This window comes from Kogia breviceps, chromosome 2 (genome assembly GCF_026419965.1).
Source record: "Kogia breviceps isolate mKogBre1 chromosome 2, mKogBre1 haplotype 1, whole genome shotgun sequence".
Lineage (NCBI taxonomy): Eukaryota > Metazoa > Chordata > Mammalia > Artiodactyla > Physeteridae > Kogia > Kogia breviceps.
In genome coordinates, this window is record NC_081311.1 from 38562102 (window position 1) to 38576803 (window position 14702).

General features: G+C 33.4%; 1 protein-coding gene across 1 annotated transcript in view; it reads right to left on the reverse strand.

Moving 5' to 3' along the window:
- Positions 1–365: 365 nt before the first annotated feature.
- PTEN (phosphatase and tensin homolog) overlaps positions 366–14702 on the reverse strand; it is an 87509-nt gene continuing 73172 nt past the window's right edge. Inside the window, exons 6-9 of the mRNA XM_059054017.2 lie at positions 12243–12384; positions 7158–7324; positions 3835–4059; positions 366–1460 (exon numbers count right to left, since the gene is read on the reverse strand). Of these exons, the coding sequence (XP_058910000.1) occupies positions 1275–1460; positions 3835–4059; positions 7158–7324; positions 12243–12384 (720 nt within the window). The 3' untranslated portion in view covers positions 366–1274. The remainder of the gene's footprint in view (positions 1461–3834; positions 4060–7157; positions 7325–12242; positions 12385–14702) is intronic.

Here is a 14702-nt window from a genome sequence, read left to right on the forward strand (position 1 = left end):
AGTAAAATTCCCTAACAGTTAATGACATTTAAAAAATGTGCAAAACTGCAAAACTCATTGTAATGAATGTGTAAGGTCAAAAGGGTGGAACGGCTGACATCTATTGGATTGAATAAGTGCATCATAAATCTTTAAAGGAAAAAAAACCGCTTACTGTAGAATCTCAAATTGAAATTTCCTGTGCAGCATTACAAAACATTTTATATTTAATGAGAAAAAAGAAGCTTTTAGGCAGCACATGAAGCATCCACAGCAGGTATACGATTGAAAACTAATAAAATAAATGTAAGTTGTTGACTGATGTAGGTAATAATAGCATCTGACTTTTAGCACTGGCCTTGATTACACAGGAGATGGAGCAGTCATTACAATTGAGAAAACATATTTAATAAATCATTGTCAATTTTTATAATGTTTCAAGCCCATTCTTTGTCAATAGCCTCCACATTTATATGGTTAAGTCATTGTTGCTGTGTTTCTTATCTACGACCACATTATTTTTATATCCCTTCATTTGTGGATTCTTAAGATGTTGTGGAAGGTTCATTCCTGTACCCCAATACAGATTCACTCCCTCTAGCTGCCTTTTCTAGCACCAATATGCTTAAAAAAAATAAAATGCACAAATAACAAGCAGTGACAGCGGCCAATTCCTCAAACGTCCAGATAAACAACTGTAGCATGCTAAAGAAAGGTGCGTGTAAATAGCTGGAGATGGTATATGGTCCAGAGTCCAGCATAAAACATATTCCTTTCTGAGCATTCCCTCCATTCCCCTAACCCGAATACATGCATTAGAATGTAGCAAAACCCTTTAGAAACTCCTCTTAGCCAACTGCAAACTTATCTGTTGCCACAAGTGCAAAGGGGTAGGATGTGAACCTGTATATCACAAAGCTCTTTAGCCACTTCAGTTGGTGACAGAACACAAAATGAGAAATTCCTACGTATACACATCAGTCTGTCTCCACTTTTTATAAAACTGGAATAAAATGGGAAAGTGCCATCTTTATTTATCCTAATTGAATTTTAAATGTCCTTTTGACACAAAAAGGTATATACATGACACAGCTACACAACCTTTTTTCAACTGGACAACAAGTGTCAAAACCCTGTGGATGTATAGGGTAAAACAAGATTGGTCAGGAAAAGAGAATTGTTCCTATAACTGGTAATCTGACACAATGTCCTATTGCCATTAAAAAAAAAGGTCCATTTTCAGTTTATTCAAGTTTGTTTTCATGGTGTTTTATCCCTCTTGATAAAAAAAAAAATCAGACTTTTGTAATTTGTGTATGCTGATCTTCATCAAAAGGTTCATTCTCTGGATCAGAGTCAGTGGTGTCAGAATATCTATAATGATCAGGTTCATTGTCACTAACATCTGGTGTTACAGAAGTTGAACTGCTAGCCTCTGGATTTGATGGCTCCTCTACTGTTTTTGTGAAGTACAGCTTCACCTAGAGAAAGAAGAGAAAGTGTAAATGGAAAATCCGTAAATCTGACTAATCTTAAATTACTTAAAGATACATATTTTTGACAGATTCATTTTTAAGTACTATGACACATATGATCTTTAAAGGGCCTTTTAAATGACCCTCTTCTTAAGATTTCCTACATTTTCTTTCTTGGTATATACTGAAAAGAAACTGGGATTTTAATATACTATATTTTTTAATAGGCATGTTACAAGCATTAACCAAATAATTCTGCAAAAGAAATGTATTGAGTTCAATAGTCCACATAATCTATTTTCAATCACAAAATTCAACTCACAGAGTTGAGTTCCAAAAGAATGTTTCACTTAACTACTTATCTGAAATTTTTTCTGATACAAACAGTACTAAAAAATACAAATACTACACTATGTAAAATACTGATTAACAATGATGTTTAGGATTCCATTCGCCCTAAAAACTTCACTGAAAGGGAGTAATAAGAAAGTTAATATCCTACAGTGCTCTTAACAGTGAACTAACAGCCTTATACGCAGAGCTGAAATAACTGTCAAAACAACTCTAAACGGTAGGTATCTATTTTAAAAGAGAGAAAGCTATAGCTCAGAAAGGTTAGGGAACTTGCTAAAGGTCACGTATCTAGTAGGTAGTGGATGTGGGATTTAAATTAGATCTGACTTCAAATCCTTTGATCATTCTATTATATCTACAGCCCCTCCCCCATGATCCAAGAATCATTATCAATTTTTCTCCTTCTCTTACATCCAATATCCAATCCATCAGTAAATCCTTTTAGTTCTACCTTCAACTAGCCTCCCAGCTTTCATTCTTGTCCCTCTTGAGTCTATATTTTAAAGAAGGGGACAGAGTAAACTTTTAAAGACAAAATTCAGATTACATCTTTCCGGTGCAGAAAACACTCAACGTCTTCACACTTGGACTGATGTGCGTTTAGTCAAAACAATTTCTTATCTATTGCTCCTCAAATAAACCAAGCTCACTCCTGTCTCAGGGCTTCTGCACCAGCTCTTCACTCTTTTCCCAGATATTTGTAAAGCTCACTCATGTGTTTACTGATAACTGAAATAGTTTTTATTTGTAATTACAAATATAAAACCTCTTGCAATATTAAAACAGAAAATAATAAAGTTAGAGGAAGTCACATTTTAAAAGCTAATAATTGAGTAAAATATAGAGAAGAGAAAGTAAACGGAAACCTACGAATTCTAGAAGACACTACTAAATACTTTAATATATAAGATCTAAAGGCACTTATTATTGGATCCATTTTCACTTAAAACAGGTAGCCCCCTCCTTTATTTTTATTATTACTAGCAATATTCTTATAAGCTATGATTAGGTTTGCTACATGCTATAAAAATGGAATGAAGAGAGAATTTTAAAAGAGAAAGGAGGAGGGTATGGTGAAAGGAAGAGAGAAAAATGAAGTAGAGTAAGAAATAGGAAAGGGGAAGAAAAAAATGGCAAACCACCATTTGGGAATGTTTACAAGTCAGCTTTTTAACCTGAAGAATTCTCATCTAGAAATATAAATAGAAATATACACATACATATCACATTTAGATAAAAGTAAAATGAATCAAATAATTCCATAATAAGAGGAAGTAGACAGAGTTTTAAAAAAGAGAAGGAGAGGGGAGGATGATCAGAGGCCTTACAGAGCACATGAGATTGAAGCTAAGGTTAGAATGTGAGGGACAGCCACGTGAAGGGCAGGGAAAGGCCAAGGGTGGAGAGGTTCGGGGAGAAGGAAAAGAATTGTAAAGACCTGAGGCAGACGAGTATAGCATTTTGAAGAACTGAAAAGAGACCAGGTCTGAGAATGAATCGCAGGGAGAGAATGTGGCTAGAGTAGATGCAGGAGGTAGTCCTGTGCTAAATTATGCAGGTTCCTGCAGGTCACATCAAAAAAGCACAAGGTCTTTAAAAAGTATAAACAGGAGTGACACAATCAAGTCATTTTTAAGATCACTCTAAAGAGTTGAGAATAAACTAGAGGGGGACAAGAGTAAAAGTAGTGAGAACTTTCCATATGAATAATTCCCAAAGGGCTGAGTTCCTTTCCACTTCTTTTTTCACCTATTCCTACTTCATATCCAACTTACTTAAATCCCCTCCCTAACCTATGCCCCAGATTTCACCAAGTAACAAAGAATAGGGTAAGGAAACTGTAGCCTTTTGACTCTTTGCATTGGATTTCATTAGAAACTTTCACCTTACTGCTAAATAAACAATGCTTATGAATATAAGTAATTTAAAAATTAGCCAAGCAAGTCTTTCACCAGCTACACACCTAGAATAAAACGAACACACACACAGAACCACTCAGCAACTCCTCAAAATGTTTTTAACTGACCTTAAAATTTGGAGAAAAGTATCGGTTGGCCTTGTCTTTATTTGCTTTGTCGAGATCATTTTTTGTTAAAGTGAGTACTAGATATTCCTTGTCATTATCTGCACGCTCTATACTGCAAATACTATCAATTTCTTGATCACATAGACTTCCATTTTCTACTTTTTCTGAGGTTTCCTCTGGTCCTGGTATGAAGAATGTATTTACCCAAAAGTGAAACATTTTGTCCTAAAAAAAAAGAAAAAAGACGTAAAATTTTTTTTAAAAAGACAATGTTAATGTTACTTATATTCAACATTTGCCCTAAGAAGTGAACAAATTATGCCATGTGTCATTAATATTCTGAATAAAGGTAAACACAAAGACTAATATTGGGCAATCTGTGGGTTATCTGTTGCATCTAATTCACACAGGATTTTTCCTTTAATTCAAATCTAGACCAAAAATGTAATTCCACAAGCTCTAAATAAACTTACTTGAATACTTTAAGTAAAATATCTCCTTTTCTAGTCTAACACTAGCTTTTAAAAGTGTTGAGTTTAACTACCAAATGTAAATTAGATAGCTAGTGGGAAGCTGCAGCATAGCACAGGGAGATCACCTCTGTGCTTTGTGACCACCTAGAGGGGTGGGATAGGGAGGGTGGGAGGGAGGGTGACACAAGAGGGAAGAGTTATGGGAACATATGTATATGTATAACTGATTCACTTTGTTGTAAAGGAGAAACTAACACACTATTGTAAAACAGTTATACTCAAATAAAGATGTTAAAAAAAAAGTGTTGAGTTTATATGTATATATTAAAAAACCCAGAAATGGATTTAATATTGTTTCAACAAGCTATTACAAAATTTACTTTACCAAAAGTTCTTAAAATGTCACTACAACTTCCCAAGGAAGCAAGCAAGGCAGATACATTTTTACTTCTACAGCAATACAAACATAAAGTGGCTCCAGTTTCTTGCATGACAATGTATGTTTGATATTTTACATAATACAATATGGGGGGGGGGGTAAGAACTTCAACTTTTTGCTGTTATAAAATGCCTATTTTTAAAAAATCACTTATTAACTAATAAAGAGGTCTTGTGAATCGAAAACCACATAAGAAGTTCATTACTTCAAACCTTTCTTGACCAACATAGAAAATGTTCTCTCTCTTAATTAGTGGAACTGGCCTGTATGCATTATTTGACAATTAATGATGTACAACCCCATGACATCTTATCTGGTGCCTTAAACTGCCACTTAAATCTTCTATATTAATTTATCTTCAAGTTTATTTTCCCAGGAAGATGGTAAAACCCTTAAGTAACTTATGTCTTAAATGTCTTTGTATCTTTTAACAGTACCTAGCATAGCAATTTTATATGTGGTAGTCTTTGAAAATATTGTTAATTTCAATCATTTTAGCAAAGTTACTGAGTTAGTAATAACTAGACACATGTTTTACTTAGAGTCAGAAGAAAATAAGCTAGTAGAATTTAAATTTCAAATAATGGGGGCTTCCCTGGCAGCACAGTGGTTGAGAGTCTGCCTGCCAATGCAGGGGACACGGGTTTGAGCCCTGGTCTGGGAAGATCTCACATGCCGCTGAGCAACTGGGCCCGTGAGCCACAATTGCTGAGCCTGCACGTCTGGAGCTTGTGCTCCGCAACAAGAGAGGCTGCGATGGTGAGAGGCCCGCGCACCGCGATGAAGAGTGAGTGGCCCCCGCTTGCCACAACTAGAGAAAGCCCTCGCACAGAAACGATGACCCAACACAGCCATAACTAAATAAATTTTTTAAAAAAATTCACTTCCCTACAGAGCTAAAGAGCATAATTAAAAAAAAAAAATTTCAAAAAATGTAGATTCTGCTAATGTACTGATTATAGTGAAACTGTTCTTGTTTAAATCAGAACAAACATAACAGGCAAGGAAAATCACATAAAATGGAAATAAATGTAAAGTAATTCAAGATACACAAATTATTATAAATATTTAACTTAATCTTCAATTTTACATGTGTTAATACAATGTATAGGTGATAAGAACTAGAAGAATAAGAATTAGTACACTCCTAAACATATAGGGAAACAGTGATACAGGTGCCTATTCTTAAAAGCAAAACATAAAATCTTATCTGTACCAGTCTTACAGTGAATAGAAGGAGAAAAATTACTTACCTTAATTTTAAAACATTTGTTAACACTTCTTGGATTATTGAAAAATATATTTTCAAAGTTATTGAGATATACTTAACTTTTATTTATACAGAACATGTAGGAAATGGGTTTCTGGTGAAAAAAATCAGTTTTACATTTTGTGATTTTCCAGCTACCTGGATTCTGGATAAAGGAAATTATACTTCTTTTGACAAGTCAAAATAGAGGTTAAAATTTTTGTAGTATATGAAGCTTCCTCTTACTTTATCTCAAAAAAAAAAAAAAAAGCTAAAATTCAGGAAAATGTAATCAATCCTATTACAGAGACTGTCTAAATATTAGCAATACACTATCCGGTATGTTTAACGAGGCAGTAACAATATACACAGCTAATGTCTTTGTTCATTACTACCTAAAAATTTTGTACCTCAGGTTCACCTTAAATATTCACTTAATATTTTAAACCAAGACAGTTTGTTTTAAAATGAGCCCCTGCATTCTCTAAATATAGCTCAGTGAGATGCAAACCTCACTAACTTTCTAAACCTGCATATTTAAATAATACCACACTTTTTCATTCTTTATTACTTCCTCTTCATATTTATTTCTCTCCTAACTAAAAATTGAAATACTCAGTAAATTTGAGGAAGCTAAATATAAAATGACCCAGTCTCAAGAAACATTAACCAAAATGGAGGAAAAGTGGTTTGTGTCATTATACAAGACCACAAAACATTTTATTTATACATACAGACCAAATTTTTTTTCCAAACTCATGGTCCCATGTTAACTTCTCAGTAATTAATCATCCCTTCTAAAAGGACTGTAACTGATTGAATGGGATATGTATGCAATCTTTAATACTTTTGTAAAATTTATATGCATAACCTAAGTTAAGGAAAATTCATCTCAAATTATAATGCCACATGGCCATTTCCTTCTAATAGGAATATTTACCACCATTAATAATGGCTCACTGATGCCATAGTAAGCAAAGCATGTGCAGATCTAATAGAAAATCATTCATGATTCATTAGATGTCAGTCATAAAATACATCTTTTAGTCTCTCCTTACAGAATGACTTCTGCCTAACTAAATGCTTTAAGCAAAAGATCTGAGGTTACTATTCAAGGTATGGCTATTCTGGATATTTTTCCCAATAAAAGTAAAGTGCAAACCTTTTTTAGCATCTTGTTCTGTTTGTGGAAGAACTCTACTTTGATGTCACCACACACAGGCAATGGCTGAGGGAACTCAAAGTACATGAACTTGTCTTCCCGTCGTGTGGGTCCTGAATTGGAGGAATATATCTTCACCTTTAGCTGGCAGACCACAAACTGAGGATCTGCGTGGTCAAATACATAACTAGTATTACTTCACAGGAAATACCTTTAACTGTCAAACTGTCAAAAGCTATTTTGATGATTAATATTAGCAATATACACAAAGAAGTAATTCTGCATCTTTAACCCCTGATCTAAAACAAATCAGTGGATAGAAAATAATAAATAGATAGCTAAATAAATAAATAAATACATAAATAAAACAAATCAGCAGAAATAAACTAGGGCAAAATAAAATCAATACAAGGTTTTCCCTAATTTGAGTCTTCAACTTAAGGTTCTATTACTGGTTTTAAAGTCAATTCTATTTCATAAACAGTAAGTACCAAGACTGGACTTCTAGCACTGTACAGTAATATCAAAATTTCAACATTACAATGTTAAAATCTAATATAAATTATTTTAAGAATTAAAATGAACTGCATAAAAAGTAACTTCTAAAACAAGTATTTGCTGCAGTATTTTAAAGTCTCCACCACGGAATAAAAACCACAAAATACCAATCATTACACATTCACAAGAAGAGAATATAATCTATAACAAAGTTATAATATATTCCATAAGCACAAGTTTCAATATTTATAAAAATATTAACCATAATTAATTTTAGTTATAACTCATGTTTTATTTTTAAAGGTATATAAAGCCACCACAAGAAACAGGAGGAAAAAGATTTGAAATGTCTGCAAAGAAATGCAATAGACATCAAGTACAAATTACAGCACAACCCCCCTTTCTCCAAAACACACTTCCATTTTCATTAACAAGTATTTTGGCTTTGACCCATGTGTGTTTTAAAATAACTGGTAAAATATGACCTCTCGAGATGTATCATGCTTATATTAGCAACGCAACTAAAAGGTAGGTAAGTGTGAACAGGCAAGGATTATGTTTTTTTTAATTTTAAAATCTACTCATAAATACATTTATACCTAATGACATTAATAACAGAATTTAAAGTCATGAACATTAAGATCCTAGGACTTTAAAAACTTTAAGTTATCTAAATAATTTGACTAAGTATAATTCATTTGTAGTACACCAAGTTCAAAAACAAGAGTTCATTAGAAAAAAAAGTAATTAACCTTAGGAGGTAAGAAGTGGGTCTTGAAGTTTCAAAACATACCAAGATAATCAAGAAATAAAAACATAAGCTTGCATAAAGTGCATGAGAAATACATATATATAGACATAAAGTTCTCAGCACTAAAAGGCACCATCCTTAAAGACAAAAATAAGAAGTATCACATTCTTTATCAATGTGACCAACAACTGAGGACAAGGCAAAAAGCTTATTCAGGCTAAATAAATTTTCCAGTGTAATAAACACCTACCGGCTCATCTATATAATACCTAAAGCAATATCATCAATCACATAATAAATAGTAGGCTTCATAAAAGCATGAGGGATTATTCCAATATGGATTTGTGAGACATTTATCATGAGAAAAAGGAACTCTAAAAAAGGGAAACATTACACTAACAACCTGTCAATAATTTTCACTTCCTTGACTAAAGATTCAAAGTACAAGGAGCTATTTTACAAGACTTTATTTGATACGGAAAATTTCACTGGGAAGCCTAGCTTGAAGAAGCAAATAAACAATGTATGATTTCAAAGCTGTGATAAAAATCAACCAAGAGGGAAATGCCTTGTAATCTTATTAATTCAAACTCCACTAATTCAGAATCTGATAATCCTGATCTTAGGACTTTAAAAAGCAAATTAACTGTGTAAGCCAGATTTCAATTAAACTACATCTAAAATGTGTACCTTCAAGAACTTTAGAATTATATATACAATTGATAATCTAATTAGAAATTAGTTTTTAAGGAAATATCTAAGCAACACTATGCTAAAACATTTTAATAAAAATAAGTAGAAAATATTTCTTCAAATCACTAAAGAAAATAATTTTCTTTACAATATGAATTTCACAGTTTAGATAGATAAGACCAAACTTAATAGCTGTCCAACATTAGTATGGTTCTTTTGACTTCTAAGACACAACTCTGATATATATATCTTTGATATGATCGACTATGTTCTAAAAAAAAGAAATGAAGAGACTGATACGTAGCAGACAAAAATTACAATTAAGTTTTCTTGGATATATGCATATTGATATAGTATGAGAGAAAAATCACACTGATCTTTTATTAACTTTTTCAACCCTTTTAGATACACAGAAGATAATAACTTTTCCTTTATTTAGAAATATTAAGACAATACTCAAATAAGAAAAAGGCTGTTAACCCCTAACAACTTCGCAGAAGATACTTTATTTTCACATGGTTTGTTTTCTTCACTGATTCCTCTTCCTCCTCCTAAACTCAAACTGTTACAAATCCTATTTGTCTCAGCCCTCACCCTGTTTTCCTCTGAACCTTCCCATCTTCTAGCCCCACGTCAAATTTACATGAAAGGCTTAACTACTATGTCTCTTTCCTAATGCTTCTCAAAATATCAGGTATATCTCTCACTAAGTTCAAATCCATACTTTCAAGTACCCACTAAATATCTTCATGTAAATAGCTCACCTTTACCTGATTTACAACATGTTTAAAACCAAAATATGAACATTCAGGTCTCCAAGTCTCAGTTGGATTCCCTTTTCTGTCTTCTCTTTTCTGTGAATTATTCACCTGACCAGAATAAAAACTTCGACAAAATATTTAGATATAAATGGCAAAAGAAACTAATCACACCTCATTTGATTGCCCAAGCAAAGCACATCTGGCTTAAAGCAAGTCACATAACTGCTTTCCTTTCTACCATTTTTCTCCCTCTTGCCATCACACTACCTTCTACAAAACTGTACCTAAATACAGCTTATTAAGCCTCTAGTATGACCACTGACACCAGAGTATTTATCAAATCAAGTCCGATATGCCCATTTGGAGTCCTCCAACAGTCAGCCACACACTCCGTTCCTATTCTATTCTCCATCTCTATATTTCTTGTCTAGCTCATTTCCTTCTGCTGTGCTTCAATTCAAGCTATTTCCTATTGCCTGTAATACTTTCTTTGGTTTTAAGGCCAATCTAAACTGTATGCTTTCTCAAATGTTCAATAAAGAGCTGGACTTCCTTCATGAAACTATTTGACAATCCCTGCAAACTTCATTTTTCTAAATATACCATTTATGATTTATAAATACAACCTCCCATTAGTTATATATTACTTATATACTACAGCTTTACTACATAGTATTAAATCATGGTGCATAAACAGAGAACTAGCAAATTGGTAAAGATTAAAAAGATTTCAGTAGTAAGTTGAGAAGTTTAAATGTAATACACTGAGAGATCCAACACACACACACACACACACCCCATTTAAATGTAGAGCAGAACTGACAGATGTTTGCTAGAGAGACCAATGTGAAAAAAAAATTATAGTAGATGAGATTATTGAACTGAATGTTCTCTCTCCCTTATTATTTCTCTAATATTTTATACCTTACCATTTGGCTCTTACAGTGATATCTAATACTATAGGAAGAGCGGGAGCTTTTTAATTTTCTTCCTGTTCCCTTCTCCACTATAAATCTAAAGTTCTTGTGCCAATCATCTCTGATAGCCTAGTACCTTGTACTCAGGAGTTTTAAAAATTGTACTGAGATGACAAAAGCATCAATGAGGTCTCTTAGAAGCCTTTCATATGCTGTGCTAATAGATCTGTGGTCTTTGATAAAGTTATTTGCCCTAAGAATACAGAAAAGGTCTAATGAAGGTGATCACACCTATCTGACAAAGATAAACAACATCAAGAAATTAATTCCCTAGGTATAAATTAAGGTCAGAAAAATTTTAAATTACATAAATACTGTCAAGAAGCAAACTTTAAGCTAAAAACTGAAACCATCAACAAATTGCAGAATATCACTGAAATATTATTAGAGGTATTAGAAAAAATAATACAGTGGTATCTTATCTAGAAACTACAAAATTGTATTCTGAATAAATAAAACACAGTTCTTAAACATGAAAACATGACTGATCACTTCCAAGGTAGAAACTAATATACAAAACTCTAACAGAAAAAAGCAGCAACAGTCTGGTCTTTTACAGGGTTGAACAATACTTTCTTGCATGTGTTCTCCCTTAACTACCTGCTTTGGGCCAAAGTATTAAGGTTCCTATCAGTTTAGCTAAGAACTCTGGCGAAGAACAGCAGAGAAGCAAAACAGGACCAGGGTGACTGAGGTAGGCTTATAGAGGTTAGGGTAAGAGAGAAATAAATTAGAGGCAGACATCAGTGACATGATCCTTATTTAGTACGTTTCTAGGAAGTTTCAGATTTCAAAATATCTTCGTCTTATTGATGAGCAAAGACAAAGAGAGGTAGATGATGTGCCCTCGGTTACATAGCACATGAAGGACATATCTAGCACTGGAACTCAGATCTAAATCCAGGTTTTCTCTAATACTCCACACACACTGAATCTACCCTATTCATTCAATATACTTCAGCTTGTTGCCATCTCTTATCATCGTTTTCTTGTTCTCGTCCCTATCACCGTTACTATTACTATCTAGTCTTACTAAGATAGCAAGGAGCCGGTCCTTGCCCTGTAACACCAGTAAAGGGATGAATCCCAATGCTGCTCTCATGCTGACGGGACAGGTTATGTTAGTCATCTCGTCAGAATATAGGCTGCATTTGGTAGTTGCAGCACAGAATATTTCTTTCATAAATATAATTTGGCTTCAAAGACATTAAAACAATGATCTTAGCTTCCATAGCCCAATGTGCTGAACAACTGAGCTAATTAATTAGTTTGGATACTTAAGAAATATACAAACGTGCATAAATTTTAAGTGTGGTAAATTTCTTTTTAGACTTTTATATAAACTTCTAGCTATGTTATGAAAAGTGTCCCAGTACATCAAAGGATGAGAATTTAGAGCACTTACTGCAAGTTCCGCCACTGAACATTGGAATAGTTTCAAACATCATCTTGTGAAACAACAATGCCACTGGTCTATAATCCAGATGATTCTTTAACAGGTAGCTATAATAATATACATAGCGCCTCTGACTGGGAATAGTTACTCCCTGGTGGACAGAAAAAAAAAGAAAAGCCAAATTCAAAAGAAAAGTTCCATTATACTTATTTCACTAAATCGTTATGGTAACTGGGTTGTATCCATTGAAAAACATATATACATTAGAAATTTGACCTTAAATGATTTAATATTTAAATCCAGCTCAGTAATAGAGTAAATCAAAGCAACATCAATATAAAGGAAACATCAGAATAACTTTTCTCCCTTAAAATACAATTATCATAACACCCCCATCTATTCAATGGTCACAACAATCTCTGACCCATGTACCCAATAAGCAAAGGCCACTGCGTATCCAAAATAACTGTCAAAGGCCTCTGCACTACAGCTGTGCTCTTTACACGTAGGGTTCCCCACAAGCATGTATAGATTCTTATTAAACACAGAATTCCTCAAAAACTTGGATACCTATTTTCCAGGCAAAAGTATATCAGAAACAGCAAGTCAGATAAAGGCATATTGCCTTTAGGAGGCAGAAATGGCAGCAGCAAAAAGTGATGCTGGCTTTAGAACCCAACAAAAACAAGAGTATGCAGTTGACATAAATGTATGCAATAGTTGGATAACAAAGGTACTTAGAGATGTCCCTGAGCTACATACACCTCTTTGCATGTAACCAGGGAAATATATAATGTTTTAGAAAAGTTAAGTATTACAGTGCTAAAAATATATACAATTCATGTGGTGTTTAAATGGGGACCCTGACTTATCTCAAAAAAAAAAACCTACTGTGTGCAGCAATGCACTCACTTAATGATGCTGAATAAGTGAGGTATTAGGGAACTTATCTAAGGTTTCTTTTCCTATTACATGATATGACTTCAGAATAATTTAAGCATTTAACTTAGAATTTGCAATATTTCTCTTTTAGATGTTATATTGGCACCTAAATATCCCAATGTGTTAAAAACTCTGGACATAAATACTTTTCTTTCCCCAATGAAAAGTAGAAAGTACATTTACGTGAATTTAAAGAAAAGTATGTTGAATGGCAGGTATATAGGTATTTGTTTCAGTATTCTTGGTTCTTTTTTAAAGGTCAGCATGATTTTATTACAATTTAAAAAATACATAAAATGCCAAATAATGGATAAAAGCCATTTCAAATCAGGACTAATGATCTAAGATTTTGGCTATAGTACAAAAATCATATCATCAGAAGACTTGGATTTCAATGTTGACAGTCAAAACACAAACTTTGTTTCTACAGGAAAATGAAGACAATACCATCTTCACAGGATTCTCATGAGGATTAAACACTAAACGCAATTGCACAAAAGCATGCTAAAACAACAAAATGTTACAGAAATCTGAATCAGCAGTTTTAGAAATTCTACCTATATTTAAGGTATAATTTTGGAATTGATGGATTTTTAGTTCTACATATTTTCTTAAAGAAATGGCAATAAAACAGTGTTGCTTTGAATAGCTGCTACAAACACTAATGCTAAAAATTATCATTGAGGGCTTCCCTGGTGGCACAGTGGTTGAGAGTCCGCCTGCCGATGCAGGGGACACGGGTTCGTGCCCCGGTCCGGGAAGATCCCATATGGCGTGGAGCGGCTAAGCCCGTGAGCCATGGCCGCTGAGCCTGCGCGTCCGGAGCCTGTGCTCCGCAACGGGAGAGGCCACAACAGTGAGAGGCCCACGTACCGGAAAAAAAAAAAAAAAAAAAAAAAAAAAAAAAATCATTTAAAGTTTAAACAGTGTTTAAACTTAAAATTATTTTTTATACATTATTTAATGCCACTTTAGCAAAAAACATCATTCATATTTATCAAGATAAAATACAGAACTGCAAAGGAGGTTGGGGGAAACAGCAGACAGAAGATGGGTGGGTGGGAGGGAATCTTTTTTGAACCATGTGTATTTATAATCTAGTCTAAAAATTAAAATTAAATAAGATTTTAAAAATTAAATCAATGGAAGTCTACAAGACGACCAAGCTGTCAAGTTATTTATTGGGGTTTAGTGGAATGATAGATGATATTTTTTCTCTTTATCTCCCCATTCTTGGTGTAAGTTTGCATGAAATAATTAAAAGGTTTTCAAAGCTTTAATTTTACTTCAAATAGCAAGTGATTGGTAGCGTATCTATAATGCAAGTGTTTAAACACCCAGTTAATCCTTAACAGAAAGGCAAATATGTAGAGAAACAGTGTTATGAATCTGTTCATTCTCACCAGCAGATGAATAATTAATGTGTAAATACAAGATGAAACAAAATTATTGACACAATTCAAAGAAAAATGGTGAAAAACATAATTGTAAATTTATTATTTTACTAGCAAATTATGCATAATTAGT